General features: G+C 53.7%; 1 protein-coding gene across 2 annotated transcripts in view; it reads left to right on the top strand.

The window, feature by feature from the left end:
* Window positions 1-2,950: 2,950 nt before the first annotated feature.
* Window positions 2,951-18,045, top strand: part of MAN2B2 (mannosidase alpha class 2B member 2) — a 47,140-nt gene continuing 32,045 nt past the window's right edge. For both annotated transcript variants that reach the window (XR_502415.3, XM_008017971.3), the window contains exons 1-4: window positions 2,951-3,130; window positions 4,362-4,508; window positions 6,176-6,281; window positions 16,374-16,546. Coding sequence is in view for 1 of the 2 variants with exons in the window: in XM_008017971.3 (XP_008016162.3) it covers window positions 2,993-3,130; window positions 4,362-4,508; window positions 6,176-6,281; window positions 16,374-16,546 (564 nt within the window). In the remaining variant the exon portion in view is untranslated. The remainder of the gene's footprint in view (window positions 3,131-4,361; window positions 4,509-6,175; window positions 6,282-16,373; window positions 16,547-18,045) is intronic.

The following is an 18,045-nucleotide window of genomic DNA, read 5'->3' on the forward strand; positions in this document are numbered from 1 at the left end:
TAACAAGATATTATATCTAAAATTTTTTTAAAAGTTTTCATTAGCCAGGCAAGATGGCACATACCTGTGGTCTCAGCTACTCAGGAGGCTGAAACAGGAGGATCACCTGAGCCTAGGAGTTTGAGGCTGAAGTAAGTTAGGAGTCCACCACTGCACTCTGGCCTGGGCAACAGAGCAAGACTATCTCTAAAAAACAAAAATTAATAAAATAAAAAACAATAAATAAACAAGATTCAGTGGGAGGAGACAAAGACCCTATCTCCCAAAGGGAAGAAGGTCAAGATCATATTGTAAACCAAAAATAAAATTACAAGCCCCAACTGACAGAATGGACCCCCTGTTGGCCAAGGGGACCCCAAAAAAAACAAAAAAACTAGTTCAGGCCATGATGGGAAGTGGGGGGTCATACACGCCTCATTACAGCCTCCTCCCTTTAAGTTTTGGCACAACTGACCAGCATTAACGTTAACATAGAGATCCTCCTAAGACTGACAGAACACCCTTTGTAGCAATCAGATACCAACTGTAACGTGACTCTAGTATAGCAACACACGACAGAGAGCAGGCCCCAAAGGAAATCAAAGTATTTTACCCCAAAATAAATTTTCTTTGATATAATTTGAAATGGCCTTGCAAAGTCATCTCTTGTGGGGGAAACTTGCATTCTGTAGAGAATCTCCTTCCCTTACTAGCTCTTTTCCAGAGAGTCTGATACCTTTTAAGGTCCCAGGAGACTTGCACATCTATTCTGTCTGAAGCCTGCTAACTGGAGGCTTCATCTACATAACAAGAACCTTAGCTTCCACATCCCCGTTGTCTTAACTCAAGCATTCCTTTCTGCTGACTCCAACTCTTCAGGTAAAGCTTGACTCGTTTAACCAATTGCCAGTCAGGAAGTCTTTGAATCCTCCTCTGACCTGGAAGCACCACCCACCCACTTCAAGATGTCCCACCTTTCTGGGCCAAACCAATGTATACTTTACATGTATTGATTCATGTCTTTGCCTGTAACTTCTGTCCCCATAAAATGTATAAAGCTATAGCCCAACCACCTTGGGCACCTGTTCTCAGGACCTCCTGAGGCTGTGTCATAGTCCATGGCCACTCATATTTGGCTTAGAATAAACCTTTTGAGATATTTTACAGAGTACGGTTTTTCTTGTCAACCAAATCCCATAAAGAGCTTGGGGGGGGTGGGTAATGTCGTGGAGCCCATCTTTGGCAAATACAGTCTGCCAAAGATTGTGACACTGCCTTATTGATAAACTCAGTGGCTTAACCCAATTAAAGCTTATTTCTCCCTCTTGTCACAGCTCTTTGGGTTCCTCATAGTTCCATGTGGTTCTTCAGAGCCTCCATTGGTGGCTCTGACCTCCCTGAGGTCCTCGGAGTGCCCTCCACTGGGGCAGTGGGTGAGAAAGAGAGCAGGGCTCACCCACAGGAGGTTGTTAGGGGCCAGCCTGGAAGAGGAGCTCAGCTCCCGCCCCCACCCATTGCCTAGCACTTAGCCACATGGCCGCACCTGGTTGCAGAGGCTGGCGAGTGGAGTCCAGCTGTGAGCCTGGCTGGCCATGGGGATATGTGTTAGTGAGTACTGTCCACATCAGGCTCAGAGCAGCTGACCTGAGGTTATGGGGATGCAGGGGTCCTAAGGACAGAAGGAGGAGGCAGACCTGCTTGGAAAACCTGTTCTCGGTTTCCATTTGTTACATGAACGGGCAAGAGGACCAGCACTTTTGCTCAGAGCTGCAGCTCTCGCTCCGCTAGAAAATGCCAGGCAGGGGCACAGCCATGTGGTTCTCAGACGGTAAACCCTAAGCCACAGACCCTTGCTTTCTGGGGCAGGGAATAGTGGACAGGGCTGGCTCCAGACAACAGTCCCCAACAGGCTGCACCAAGGTGACCGCACCTCCCTTGAATGCAGGCAAGGGGTGCTGTGCTCACGCTCTCAGCCTGGGTGCATCCTCACTTCGTTCACAGCTCCTCTATCTGCCCCATTTCACTGAGGCTCAGGAGGTTACCCATGTCCCCCCAGGTCACCATCCAGTAACCCAGAAAGCTTGTCTTGGCTCCTCCACTAACTGCGTGATCTCGGACAAGTCAGGAACTATCTCTGAAAGCCAGTTATCCTCCTTAAAATGGAGACAGTTGAGCCAGGCATGGTGGTTTATGCCTGTAATCCCAGCACTTTGGGAGGCGGAGGCAGGAGGATCGCTTGAGCCCAGGAATTTGGGACCAGCCTGGGCAACATAGTGAGGCCGCCATGTCTACAATTTTTTTTTTTAATTAGCTGGGCGGGGCAGTGCGCGCCTGTGGTCCCAGCTACTCAGGAGACCAAGGTGGGAGGATCACTTGAGCCCAGGAGGTCAAGGCTGCAGTGAGCCCTGATCGCGCCACTGCACTCCGGCCTGGGAGACAGTGAGACCCTGTCCAAAAAAAAAAGGAGACAGTCCCATAACAAGTCCCCCATGGTGCCGCCCAGATGGGGGTTTCGACGCGAGGGAGAGGAGGGAAAGGGTCGTCAGGGAAGGTTCCTGGTGGCAGAGCTCACAGGGTGCATGCTGAGCTGAATTTTGCACGGCAGTCTCTGAATCCTGGAGCCGAGTCCAGAGGGCGGGATGCAGGTATTGCGAAGAGGCACAGGCTCCAAGAGGCACCACCAGAGTGTGGGCTTTGGGCGAGGAGGGGTCTCCTCTGGATGGGGGAGATCTGGCAGGCTTGGGGGAGATGGGGCTGAAAGGCTGGACGGGGGGAAGGCCAGGAAGCTGGAGACGGGGATGGAAAGCTAAACCGCAAAGAGCAGGCGCCCTGCCCGCCGCGGGCCCCGCGCCTCCAGCTCACCCTTCCCGCGCTTCCTGGGGTGGGCGTCCAGCCTGCAGCCAATGGGCCCCGCCCCCGCCCGCAGCCAATGGGCCGGGTCCCCGCCCACGCGGTCGCTCCGCCCCTCGCGGACCCGGAAGTGGGCCAGGCTCCTTCCCGGCCGGCCGCAGGGATGGGGCCGCTTCGCTGGCTGCCGCTACTGGCACCGCTGCTATTGTTGCGACCGCCGGGGGTCCAGTCCGCCGACCCCATCCAGGCCTTCGTGGTGCCCCACAGCCACATGGACGTGGGCTGGGTCTACACTGTGCAGGTAGGTGCCGACGACGCCCCGCGCGCCCCCGAGGCTGCAGCTTCCCTCTCCCCGCGGAATCCAAGTGTGGGTTTGTGTCCCGGGGCCCGATGCCGGCGCAGAAGGAGGCTCAGTGGGTTCAGGACCCCACGCTGCTATTGACTGGTTGCGTCGCTAACTTCGAGCCAGTGACTTCCTGCCTCTGAACCCCCATTACCCCTTCTGGAGGGTGTTGCAGATTGGAGGGGCCCCCGCATTCCCGGCTGGGGAGGGGCGTGGGGGTTGACAGCAGTAACCCATTTCCCAGGGAAGCCTGGAGCAGGAGAGGGTGGGGCTGGCTTCAGAGCAGGTGGATGTCAGGTGCCTGCTGGGAAGGGGCTGGGCTGGTCCCCTGCGGGGCTGAATATTGGAGGCCAGCTCAGCGTCCTCCGCCCCCTAGGACAGGGGTGAAGGTGGACCTGTGGTCACCTCCTGGTTGTGCTCAGGATCTTGGGCGAGGGGCTTTGGTCCCTGAGTCTCAGTTTCCCCATCTGTGAAGGGTAGGGGAAGCATGCCCACTACAGCCAGTTTCCAGAGGAGGAAACCGAAGCCCAGAGAGGGTTGGTGCCTTGCCCAAGGTCACCCGGGAATAAGTCCCACGCCTCCTGGCTCCCTGCTCAGTTCTCCTTCCATTAATTTAAGCCCTCTGTGGGCACCCCGAGTGCAGGGCCCTGGGGACTCGGACGGGAACACACCGCAGCTCTGGTCCTTGGAGCTCCCAGCCTTGGGGAGGCAGACAGCTAGACCTCAGGGACAGCCTGGAGAGCTCCTCCTCTCAGCACCAGCTTTCATCATTTCAGACCCAGCAGGCCCCTTTGGGGTCACTGGACCACACCCCCACTGGGCTCTAAGACTTTCCTGTGCTGCCCCTCAATGGCACACTTAGGGCCCAGCCCCCCCCAATTGCACACTCAGGGCCCAGCTTGCTCACCCCTCTGGGAAGCTGTCCCTGACCCCTGGGGTGGGAGGGCACGTGTCTCTGCCCATGCAGGGTGTCTGTTTCCCCGTCCCTCTCCCCCAGGAGAGCGTGATCCCATCCAGTGGAGAGAGCCTGGTGTGGAACGGGTGCCTAATAGCTGTGTGGTGAGTGAGCAGCAGGGAAGGAAGGGCAGAGCCCCCAACTCTGTGCAGACACACCCAGCGAATGCCAGGGGCCCCAGGGACACTTGGTCGTGTTGGACCGGGGCTGGTGTGATGCTGTCCCCTCCCCCAGGAAAGCATGCAGGCGTACGCCGCCAATGTCTACACCTCAGTGGTGGAAGAGCTGGCTCGCGGCCAGCAGCGCCGGTTCATCGCTGTAGAGCAGGAGTTTTTCCGGCTGTGGTGGGATGGCGTCGCCTCGGACCAGCAGAAACACCAGGTAATGAGGTCACCAGGTGACTCAGCTGGCCCAGTGGCCTGGTGAAGACCCAGGCAGAAAACTCAATGGGGCAGTTCTAGCCAGGGCCATGGCCAGGCTGGCGTAAACCACAGGGCCAAAACCCCACCGGGCTGTTCACAAGCCTTGTTTAGATCAAGGTTTATGGTCACTTCCATGCCTGGGAGAGACTGCTTTCAATTTAATCCTGAATTTCTGTCTATTCTTGAAAAAACTGCCAGCTCTGGCAACCCAGGTGTGCACTTCCGTGCCAGCTGGCACTAAGTCAGCAGTGCCTCCTGACACCAGGCATCCCAGGTGTCCCTGAGCCCTTACCCTCTTCTCTTATTTGTGTTAGCTGCCTGGACCCCTGGGCCCGGGGTCTGATGACCCTTGATGAGGTTGTGACAGTCCCTGTGGTTCGAGGGTAGGCAGCAGGTTACTTCATACAGGGTGGAGAGTCAGAGTCCCCGCTGCACAGTGAGGTAGCCTGGGTCCCATCCTGCCCCCGCACCGGGGGACACAACTAGCCTCTGCGAACCGCACATTCCACTTCCATTAAGCGGGGGTGACCGCCCCATTGCAGAGAGGTCATGCCAAGAATGAAGCCCTGGTGTGAGCACCCAGGACGATATTCCGGGGTTCTTAGTTTCCTCCCCGGTATCCACCTGCCTTCAGAACAGTTGCTGAACATAAACTTCAGAGATGCCAAGCGACTTGCTCAAGGGAGTGAAGCCAAGAAGAGAGAGCAGGGTGTCCACCAGGTCCCACCAGAGTCACGGGAAGGAGCCGGACATCCAATGGCCACTTGATGCTGCCAGATAGTGGGGTTGTTACCTCGAGTTAAAGAGACGTTCCAGGTTCAGAGAGGGCAGGCTACTGGCCTGTGGTCACACAGCTTGTAAGGGGCAGGTGGGATTCTGGGCCAGGCATGCCTGACTCGAGGCAGGCCTTTCCAGGGTATCCTGTGGGTGGCCCATGCTTCTTCAGGTGGACCCCACCAAACGCAGTGGTCTGTCTCCTAGCCCTTCACTGCATGGCCCAGTGAAGACCTGGGCAGGAAACTTGTGGCGGGGCTCCCTGGAGGCAGGAATTTTTGCCTGCTTCATTCACTGCTGAACCCCCAGTGCCTGAACAGTGCCGGTGTGTACTAGGTACTCACTTAACATTTGTTGAGTGAATGATCTACAAATAGTGCACCTTAAGAAACAAACCAAAGGCACCGTCTGTAAACAGCTGTGTGTACACATACTGAAGTGTGTAGCGTCAAGGGCATGCTGTTGCTAACTTGGTTAGCAGCAAAGGTGGAATAAAGGTGTTATGTGTGTAGAGACGGGGGTGTTAAGCAAATAGGTTAAAAATGGTAATGATGAGTGAACCCTGGGAAAGGATATGGGAGCTCTTTGTTCTATTTCTGAAACTTTTCTAAAGTTTCGAATTATTTAATAAAATAAGATTTAAGCAAATCTTATATATACAATATCTCAAATGCCCCGTGAGGGCTGCATGATTTCCACGTGGTAGAGACACAGTGTGGACCAGGACAGACACTGCCCTGCTTTTGCAGAGTAAGCAAGGGTGGGGAGTGGCACTGTAAGCGTGTCCCCCACAGACCCAGCCATGCTCAGGAGCTGTAACTGGCTTTTTGCTCTCTGCCTGCCCATGTCAAGGTCCGCCAGCTCCTGGAGGAAGGACGCCTGGAATTTGTCATCGGAGGCCAGGTCATGCATGACGAGGCCGTGACGCACCTTGATGACCAGATCCTGCAGCTCACAGGTTTGGCCACCCTACCCTGCACCCGGGGTCCCTCAGGACCTCCAGTGGCACTGGGACACGGTATCAGAACCCCCAGGTTCTGAGCTCTGTCTGCCCCTCTTAGTGGGGTGGGGGAATGTTAACCAGTGAAAACAGTGATTTGCTAGTGCCGTATTCATGCCTCACTGAGGAAGTTGAACATGGGGGTTAAGAGCATGGATTCTGGAGTCAGATGGTCTCAATATATCCTGGCTCTGCCAATTCCCTCCTCTGTGACCCTGGAAAGGAATGTAACTTCAGTTTCCTCATAGATAAAATGAGTTTGATGGTAATACCAACCTCAAAGGGTTGTTGTGACTATTAAATTGGGATAATTCAAATAAAGCACTTTGGTAGGATGTGGGTTCCCTAGTAAACGCTCAGTAAATGTTTGCTGCCTTCCATCACAATCACCACCTTCATTATTACTACCACTACCACCTTCAGCATCACAATGACCATAACTACTACCACCACCACCACCACTACCACCCTTTACTACCACAATGACCATCATTACCACTACCACCACCACCACCACCACCACCACCACCACCACCACCATCACCACCCTTCACCACCACAGTGACCATCACTACCACTACCACCACCACCACCATCCTTCACCACCACAGTGACCATCACTACCACTACCATCACCACCACCACTGCCACCACCACCACCATCACTGTCACCACCCTTTACCACCACAATGACCATCATTACCACTACCACTACCACTACCACCACCACCACCATCACCACCACCCTTTACCACCACAATGACCATCATTACCACTACCACCACCACCACCACTACCACCACCATCACCACCACCCTTTACCACCACAATGACCATCATTACCACTACCACTACCACCACCACCACCACCATCACCACCACCCTTTACCACCACAATGACCATCATTACCACTACCACCACCACCACCACTACCACCACCATCACCACCACCCTTTACCACCACAATGACCATCATTACCACTACCACTACCACTACCACCACCACCACCACCATCACCACCACCCTTTACCACCACAATGACCATCATTACCACTACCACCACCACCACCACTACCACCACCATCACCACCACCCTTTACCACCACAATGACCATCATTACCACTACCACTACCACTACCACCACCACCACCACCATCACCACCCTTCACCACCACAGTGACCATCACTACCACTACCACCACCACCACCACCATCACCACCCTTCACCACCACAGTGACCATCACTACCACTACCACCACCACCACCACCATCACCACCCTTCACCACCACAGTGACCATCACTACCACTACCACCACCACCACCACTGCTACCACCACCATCACCACCACCCTTTACCACCACAATGGCCATCATTACCACTACCACCACCACCACCATCACCACCACCCTTTACCACCACAATGACCATCATTACCACTACCACCACCACCACCATCACCACCACCCTTTACCACCACAATGACCATCATTACCACTACCACCACCACCACCACCATCACCACCACCCTTTACCACCACAATGACCATCATTACCACTACCACTACCACTACCACCACCACCACCACCATCACCACCACCCTTTACCACACAATGACCATCATTACCACTACCACCACCACCACCACTACCACCACCATCACCACCACCCTTTACCACCACAATGACCATCATTACCACTACCACTACCACTACCACCACCACCACCACCATCACCACCCTTCACCACCACAGTGACCATCACTACCACTACCACCACCACCACCACCATCACCACCCTTCACCACCACAGTGACCATCACTACCACTACCACCACCACCACCACCACCCTTCACCACCACAGTGACCATCACTACCACTACCACCACCACCACCACCATCACCACCCTTCACCACCACAGTGACCATCACTACCACTACCACCACCACCACCACTGCTACCACCACCATCACCACCACCCTTTACCACCACAATGGCCATCATTACCACTACCACCACCACCACCATCACCACCACCCTTTACCACCACAATGACCATCATTACCACTACCACCACCACCACCATCACCACCACCCTTTACCACCACAATGACCATCATTACCACTACCACCACCACCACCACCACCACCACCATCACCCTTCACCACCACAGTGACCATCACTACCACTACCATCACCACCACTACCACCACCACCACCATTACCACCCTTCACCACCACAGTGACCATCACTACCACTACCATCACCACCACCACTGCTACCACCACCACCACTGCCACCACCACCACCATCACTGTCACCACCCTTTACCACCACAATGACCATCACTACAACCATCACCACCACCACTGCTACCACCACCATCACTACCACCACCCTTCACCACCACAAAGACCATCACTACCACTACCATCACCAGCACACCACCACCATCACTACTGTCACCACCACCACCACTGCCACCATCATCATCACTACCACCACCACCACCACCATCACCACCACCACAACTACCACCACCACCACCACCACCACCACCCCCCTTCACCACCACTATGACCACCACTACTGCTCTCGTTACTACCACTACCATCACCACCATCATCTTCACTACTACAATGACCATTACTACCACTACCATCACCACCACCATCCCCCAAACACTATCACCATGATCACCACCATCACTACCCATCACTGTCACCACCACCATCACCACATCCATTACTACCATCACCTCCACAGTCATCACCACCACCACCACGACCGGGTCACCATCGTGTCCACTGTCCTCAGCACCAGCACCCACGGTGCTGTGGGGCACTCTACTCACCGCTTACCAGATGCCTTTCACAGTGACACCCCAGCCAATCCTAATGGCAGGCTGATGGTGAGGCATGGTGATGCCCAGTCTCATTTTGCAGATGTAGAAACTGAGACCCAAAGAAATGCAGTGACTCTCTCCAGGGCAGATGGCCCGGACTTGAGTCCAGGCCTAGGGACTGAAGCTCCAAGTCCACAGTCACTCCACTACAGCGTGGGCCCTGATTTCCCCATTTGTAGAACATCCAGGCGGAGCGCAATGTTGTCAAAGGATGTTTTTGGCACTCTCCCTTTTCTCTTCTGTAATCTGGAGTGTTCCCCTGTCTCAGTTTCTTATTGCCTTATATCTGGACTTTGCTCAAGCCCTAGACTTGCCCTTCCATGAGAAGGAGGCGTGATGGACACAGCCCTACAGACAGAGCTCCTCCTGCGGCCAGGAGCTCAGCCCCTTCCTGTCCCCATGCATCCTCACAGGCCCAGAGGTCACGGGGGAGGAGAGCGAGGCTCAGAATGAGCACCTTGCCCTCAGCCGCCTGCTGTGGCTCCCTGACTCCACAGCCCCTGCTCTTTCACTCCCCCGTGTGAAGTATGGGCAAGAGATCCATCCCAACAGACTTCCCCCACACCCCCTCACAGACCCACTGCCAGGGCACATGTGACGCTGTAGGCGTGTCCCCCACCTGCCTCCTGCCCCGTGCCAGCGAGGAGGCTCTGGGGCCGTTTCTTACCTGTGCCATTTCACGCAGTGCTCCCCCTCGTTCTCCACCCTCCTCCTCAAGACACAGCGAGAAGCCCCTCCCTTGGGAAATCTCTGAGTCTCTGCAGTTCTGTGTCTCCTCCCCCACTAACCACTGAACCTCAAGATGCCCCTGGCAGGGACCCCCATCTGACTCATCTCAGCACCCAGCATAGGATCTGGCCCAGAGCACTGCTCACTGGGCAAGGCTGGGCAAGGGGTGGGCGCTGAACTGCCCTGCCCTGAGGGTACCCACCGCTGGGGTACCTCGCCTCTGGCCTCAGCCCACCATGCTTAAGTGCTGATACCCCAGTGCTGACCCTGAAGGTCTGCCCTGGCAACTGGAAGCCCCAGGGAACCTCAGGCTGTGTCGCTCTGGGGCAGGAAGAGCCCCCGGAGACACGAGAGAGAGCGGATGCTGTGAGGCTCCATTTCCAAACCTGTCCAAGCTCATGGGGCTCTCAGGAGACAGACATGTGGGTTCCTTTCATGATAACCACCTTGTTCTAGGTACAAGATGTACACGTGTTTTTTTCAGTCCTCAGGGCAATCTGGTAGATGGGTAATCTTACAAATGCTTATTCGTAAAGAAGTTTGAGGCTCAAATGCTATCAAAATGTGCCCATCGCCAGCTAAGTGATGGGACCCAGATCCAACACTAGCCCGGCCAAGTCGGGAAGGTTACTTGTGGCTGAGCCCCTCTCCCTCGTGACTGAGCCAAGCGCTTTCCCATGTGCTCTTAGTTGCCTCAGAACAGCCTGGTAGCAGGTGGTACTATTCATAGCCCCATTTGACAGACGAGGAAACTGAGGTACAGAGAGGTGCGGGATTTGTATGCAGTAGGTAGCAGAACTGGCGCTCAAGCCCACGTGTGCCTGGCCTGGGCTCTTTCCTGAACCTGTAGTCCCTAGGGCAGGGGAAGAGTATGTGTATCGGACTCTCTGGGTGGCCTTTTCAGACCGCCCATCTCAGATGTGCCAGGCATTCTGGCTGTGAATTATGTCCACATTGGGCTGGTTGTCTCAGATATGTTGGAGTGAGAGAGGCTGGATCACCCCTCACTGCTTCCAGGCCCTTCATCTCCATCTCACCTTGGTGGAGCCCCTGCCTCGGGACAGGCCCTGGACAGCAAAGGAAGACAGGATCAGGCTGGCGCAGCCTCTAGACCTCTAACCTTCTTCTTGGGGTATCTGGGGTGCCAAAGCATCTCCTCAACCAAGACCCACGCCTGGCTGCCCGCCAGGGCCTGGGACGTCGGGCCTGCCCGTGAGCTCACCTTTCCAGCCTTTACCTCCCCAACTCCTGCTCCCGGCAGGCACGCCAACACCACCTTAATTTTAGATGTGACATTTCTAGTGAGGGGAAAAGCATTTGTTCCCAGCACTGCAGTGACAGGGAAAAGCTGGGTGTGGGCAGCAGCCCCCGGGGGTAAGAGCTTTCATGCCCCTCCCTGAGGGGACACCTTCCCAGCTGGGATGTTTAGCGGAGGCCCAGCAGAGTGGCAGGTGCCAGAAGGAAAGAACCCCCCACCCCTATCCTGAGGGGAGAGAGCCCAGCTCCCGCCTCAGAGGTGCTGAGAGGCACAGGGTCCAAGCGAGAATCAAGGAGACACCTTGGGCCATGCTGGATGACCACTGCTGTCCTGGCCATTCAAACCCAAGCTCTAAGCCCTGTACCCCAACCCCACTCCCCTCCCACTCAATCAGCGATCCCTCTCCTGTGTCACAGACTCTCTTCTACCTTCTCTTGTCTGCCTGCCTCCTTCCAGCAGTGTTGTCGTTGTTGTTGTTTTTGTTATTAGACAGGGTCTCACTCTGTCACTCAGGCTGGAGTGCGGTGGTGCAATCTCGGCTCACTGCAATCTCTGCCTTGCGGGTTCAAGCAATTCTCATGCCTCAGCCTCCTGGGTAGCTGGGAGTACAGGCATGCACCACTATGCCCAGCTAATTTTCATATTTTTAGTAAAGATGGGGATTTCACCATGTTGGCCAGGCTGGTCTTGAACTCCTGACTTCAAGTGATCCGCCCAACTTGGCCTCCCAAAATCCTAGGATTACAGACGTTAGCCACCAAGCCCGGCCCCCAGCAGTATTAAAAACACACTTAAATTGTCTCTTCAAATTTTTTTTTTTTTAAGATGAGGTCCACTATGTTGCCCAGGCTAGTCTTGAACTCCTGATCTCAACATGATTGTAAAGCAAGCCCCTCCAGCTCAGGCTGTAGTGACATTTATTCTCACCACCCCCTCACCCCCCACCACCTCCCACTACTTCACCCTCAGCCCCTGCAGCCTGGCCTCTGCCCTCCACATGCTAGTGAGCTTCCTTGTGGCCTGGTCATTACGCTGGTGAGGATATTGGTTCAGCAGGTTGAACAGAGACCAAGTGACTCCAACAAGAAGGAAAATGTGTTTCTTTCCTGTGGAAGTCTGCAGTGCAGGCCACTCTGGTGATTGGGTGGCTCTGCTCCATGGAGTGACCCAGGGATCCAGGTTGCTTCCATCTTGATGCTCAGCCATCCCCCACAGTGTTTCCTGCCTGAGTTGCAGTCTAGGCTGGCTCACCCCATTCAGTTGTCCTTCCAGCAACTAGGGGATAGGGAATGGTGGAGCCAGGGCAGGCAGCTTACTTGTAAAAGGCGACCTAGAACCTGCCCATATCACTCCTCACATTTCCATTGGCCAGAACTTAGTCACATGGCCTCCCTCAACTGCAGGGACTGCTGGGGAATAGACTCTGTTATTTTGCTCACAGCCCATTGGCCAAAGTGGTATCATGTGATCTCTACCAGTTGCAAAGGAGGTTGGGGAATGTAGTCTCTGGCTGGGAGTCCATGTGCCCTGCTGAAACCAAGAAGGAGTGTGTGGTTCTGATACTAAAAGGAAGAAGGACAAAATGTATATCAGAGGCCAGTTAACAGTTTTGGTCATGAATCACCCTGAAGTCTCAGGAATGCTTTCTGCCAGAGGGCCAGAAAACCTCAGTAAAGCTGTTACTGGTGGAAGGTACCCAAGTTACCAGCAGCTAATCTGTACAGGTCTGCAGCAACCTCAATTCTTGCCTCCTCAGAAGAAAGAATTCAACTGAGGGGCATAAGGCAGAAAACAAGACTGAGGCATGTTTCAGAGCAGAAGTGGAAGTTTATTTTAAAAAGCTTTAAAACAAGAAAGAAAGGAAAGTATGCTTGGAAGAGTCCCAAGTGGGCACGTGAAGGTCAAGTGCTGTGTTGATCCTTGATCCTAGGACTTTATATGTTGGCCCCCTTTCCCGTGATTCTTCCCTTAGGCTGGGCTACCTACACGCACAGTGACCTCCTTACCCTTGGGAGGTAAGCACACGCAGTGTGTTTAGGAAATTGCACGCATGCCTATCTGACACTTTCTTCCCTTTTCCAGTGGAGTGCCCGTGGAAGGTCAAACTCGGCCATTTTGTGTCTTAATCCACATGCCTGGGACGTTGTGTCTCCCTGGCACCTGCATTCAATTAACACGTTAGTGCAACAGGTGTGGACCATCAGGAAATGCCCTCTCCCTAGTGCTGGCTGCCAATTTGTTACTTTTAGAGAGGCAATGTGATAATTGCCAAACCATCACCCAACATTCCTAGTGGGTGGGGGAAGAGCCCTCCCCTGCCCAACTCATGCTTGTCTAACTACTTGTAACAAAGCGACTTGAGTCTTAAGAACATTTACTGTTTACTTAACAAGATGGGGATAGTTTGGGACTGGTTCTGCAGTACCTTGATATCTGTGATTCTCATGTCCTTACCCTTGTGGTCACAAGATGGCTGCCATAGCTTCAGGCATCATGTTACCAGACACCACATTCAAGGCAGTAAAAGGAAGAGAGGGGGCTTTCTATACCCATGGTCCGTTCTGTTGGATAAACTTAGACATGCTAAAATGTTAGCATTTATTTGAACCAACAGTGATTCCTGAATCAGGAGGTACTAGACTGTAAGCCGTTCAGGGCTCCACTAAGGGCATATGAGGGAGAAACTTCTATAAGGTGCTCCTGGAAGTAAGACAAAGAAAACGTGTGCCTACAGTGAACAGTCCCTCGTTAGAGGTTGGTTGGCAGTTTCCGACGGGTCAAGCTTAAGTTCTGTTTTCCTGTTTACGCTGAGTTGGATTTGGGTTTGCTGACGGAGGAACCCGAGGCCTGGAGCCGGCTCAGCTTGATGGCCTCCCACCCAGTTCATTACTTAACAATGCTCCTCCAGCTGGCAGACAGACTGAGGGAACAAATATCTGACAGGAGGGAGTGAGCGTGCCACATTTGGCTTAGATCAACTGTGATTCATCCCTTGAGGCTGGGCATGGTGCCCCCTGAACAGAGGGAAGGTTCTGCCAGTGAAGAAGGGGTGCTGACTTGGCAGCCTTCAGCCTGCCCCCACTGGCCGCCCTGTCTGGTGCGAGGCCGCACCTTCCAGAGCTCCTGGTTCCTCTCAGTGCGGTGCTGTTGCCCTCCTTCATCCTGCAGCTAGCACTCCCCCTGTGCTCCCCCGACCCTCTAGCTGCTCCTTCTCCATCCTCTCTGCTTACACATGCACAGCGTCCGCCCACATCCTAGTCCAAGCTCCCTCTGATCCCCTGTCACCTCCGCTGTGCACCTGACGCCAGCCCCACCCCTCACCTCCCACAGTCACCCCCTGCCCTGTCTTGGCCTTACTCATGGGTCTGACCGCTGCTCAGTCCCCGCATCCCAGGCATCGTCTGAGCCTCAGCCAGGGTCCCCAGGACTTCGAGTTCATCAGTGAAAGGCAGTTTGACTCTAGATCAGTTACGAGAGTTCTCTGAGGTGTTGTTCACCAGTCTTAAAGTGTGGATTATAACACCCATCTCTCAAGGTGTTAAAAAGATTATATTTCGGGGAAGGACTTGGGGAACATTAATCAATGCCTTATACAAGTCTGGGGTTTTCTTTCTCCCGGCACCACTGAACCCAATATCTGGTTTACTATGGTGGCTCTTAAGTAATAAATGAATAAATGAATGGTTGGGTGATTCTGGCATGGAGCCCTTTGTATTCATGATCTATCTCCATGTAGTAAATTGCCCCCAAACTCAGGGGCTTCTGAAAACAAGCATTTTGAATCTACAGCTCCTATGGGTGAGGAGCTCAGGAGTGGCTTAGCGAGGGGGTTCTGGCTCAGGACCTCTTGAGAAGTTGCTATCAAGGAGTCAGATGGGGCAGTGTCATCTGAGGGCTGGACTGGGGCTGGAGGGTCTACTCCAGGCTGGCTTCTGTGGCTATGAGAGGAGGCCTTGGTTCCTTGCTGTGTGACTGCTCATGGCACAGCAGCTGGCCTCCCAGAGCAGTGACCCAGGAGAGCAGGCAAGAGCGGCCACAGTAGAAGCTGCATGCCCTGCACCTTCTTGCCTCAGGGACACACAGGCACTTCTGCCTCCTTATGTTTGTTAGAAGTGAGTCACTGAGTCTGGCCGCCCTCTAGGCCCTAAGCCTTATCTCTTGAAGAAGTAGCAATGATTTATGGATGTCTTTTCTTTTTTGTTTGTTTGTTTTTTGGTTTGTTTGTTTGAGACAGTCTCACTCTGTCACCCAGGCTGAAGTGCAGTGGTGGGATCCCGGCTCACTGCAGCCTCAACCTCCTGAGCTCAAGTGATCCTCCCACCTCAGCCTCCCAAGTACCTGGGACTACAGACATGTGCCACCACGCCGGGCTAATTTTTTTTAAGTTTGTGTGCATGTGTAGAGATGGGGTCTCACTCTACTGCCCAGGCTGGTCTCAAACTCCTGGGCTCAAGCAGTCCTCCCACCTCAACCTCCCAAAGTGCCAGGATTATAGGCATGAGCCACATTGCTAGGCTTGGACATCTTTTGAACCACCACACACTTAGGTTTGAAGTTCACTTTTAACCTTTTATTGTTGGTGATGTCCGAGACCTCCATCGCATCATCAAAATCAGTGCTCTATCCAAGTTCACACAAAAATCCTCACCCCTGCACATGCTGTAACATGCAGGAACCTTAAGGACATTACGCAGAGTGAAATACGTCAGTCACAGAAGGACTAATGCTGTGTGATTCCACTGGTATCTAGAGTTGTCAAATTCATGGAGTCAGGGAGTAGAATGGGGGTGCTAGGGGCTTGGGGAGGGGCCTAGGGAGTTAGTGTTTAATGAGGGCAAGAGCTTCAATTTGGGAAGAGGAGAACGTTCTGGAAAGGGATGGTGGTGGTGGTTGTATAACAGTGTGAATGTACTAACACTACTCAACTATGCACTTAGAAATGATTAAGGTGGTAAATTGTATGTTATATGTACTTCACCATGATTAAAAGTTAATAATTAACACCCTCACCTCTTCGGTTCAGCATGACCCTGCCTGGCCCAGTAGCTGGCACTGCAACCCACTGGACAGGCAGGTTCCCCTGGGTGAGCGTGGGGCCGGGAGGCACAGGTCCACCCTCCAGGCACCAGCAGGGTGATGCTGTCTTTGCAGAAGGACACGGGTTTCTCTATGAAACATTTGGGATCCGGCCACAGTTCTCCTGGCACGTTGACCCATTTGGCGCCTCTGCCACAACCCCCACCCTATTCGCGCTGGCGGGCTTCAACGCCCACCTCGGCTCCCGGATCGACTACGACCTGAAGGCAGCCATGCAGGAGACCCGGGTGAGTGGTGTGCCGCGTCTGCTGCCGCCCAGCAACTGCTCCTCCCTTCCTTCCTTGGATCAGAGCATGGTAGAAAGCTGCTGCTCTATGCCAGAGTGTTCGGGAATTCTTGGCAGCTGCATAGACCACGGGGCTGTCCCCTAACCTTTGCTCTTGTCGTCTCCCCCACCAGGAGGACCCCCCGTCCCTGTAGGCCCAGCTTCTCACAGAGCTGCAGGCACAGTTTGGCTGCCTCCTGCTTCCAGACCCCTATCCCCATCAGCTGGGCCTGAGGCAGGGCTGACCCCTTCTGTGGGCCTCCCACAGGGACTAGAGCAGAATGGCACTCAGTAAGCAGCGGTTGACAACCAGAGGAATGGCAGGTCGTGTTTAGCTGGGAGAACAGTTAGCAGAGACGCTGTGATTCTTCAGGTGTGTGGGCAACTGTTACAAGACTTAAGTAGCAACAACAACCATGGTAGACGCTGCCTTCGGTTGTGCCCTTGGGAGTGCCAGGCCTGGTACCAGGCCCTACTCATCCTTCATTTCTTTTTCTTTTCTTTGCTTTGCTTTTCTTTGCTTGCTTGCTTGCTTGCTTTCCTTTTTCCTTCTTCTTTCCTTCTTCTTTCCTTCTTTCCTCCTTCCTTCCTTCTCTCTTTCTCTCTCTCTTTCTCTCCCTTTCTCTCTCTTTTTCTCTCTATCTCTCTTTCTCTCTCTCTATCTCTCTTTCTCTCCTTCCTTCCTTCCTTCCCTCCCTCCCTCCCTCCCTCTTTCTTTCTTTCTTTCTTTCTTTCTTTCTTTCTTTCTTTCTTTCTTTTTCTTTCTTTTCTTTCTCTCTCTCTCTCTCTCTCTCCCCCTCTCCCCCTCCCTCCCTCCCTCCCTCTCTCTCTCTCTCTCTCTCTCTCTCTTTCTTTCTTTCCTTTTCTTTCTTTCTTCGAGACAGGGTCTTGCTCTGTCGCCCAGGCTGGAATGCAGTGGCACAATCTCAGCTCACTATAAACTCTGCCTCCCGGGTTCAAACGATTCTTGTGCCTCAGCCCCTCAATTAGCTGGGATTACAGGTGAGCGCCACCACACCCAGCTAAATTTTTTGTGTGTTTCTTGTAGAGACGGGGTTTCACCACGTTGGCCAGGCTGGTCTCAAACTCCTGGTCTCAAGCTATCCACCCACCTCAGCCTCCCAAAGTGCTGGTATTACAGGTGGGAGCCACTGGTGCCCAGCTTCATCCTGCATTTCTTTTAACCCTCACAGCAACCTTATGGGATGGTGTAATCATTTGCTGGGGCTGCCATAACAAAGGACTACAGACTGGTGACTTAAGCAATAGAAACATATTGTCCCATGGTTCTGGAGGCTGCATGTCCAGGGTCAAGGTGTCGGCAGGGTCACACTCCCTCTGAAGGTGCGAGGGAAGGGGCTGCTCCAGGCCTCTCTCCTTGGCTTGTGGATGTCCCGCTTCTCCCAATGCCCCGTATCATCTTCCCTGTGTGCATGTCTGTGTCTCAATTTTCCCTTTTTC

Source organism: Chlorocebus sabaeus, chromosome 27, assembly GCF_047675955.1.
Source record: "Chlorocebus sabaeus isolate Y175 chromosome 27, mChlSab1.0.hap1, whole genome shotgun sequence".
Lineage (NCBI taxonomy): Eukaryota > Metazoa > Chordata > Mammalia > Primates > Cercopithecidae > Chlorocebus > Chlorocebus sabaeus.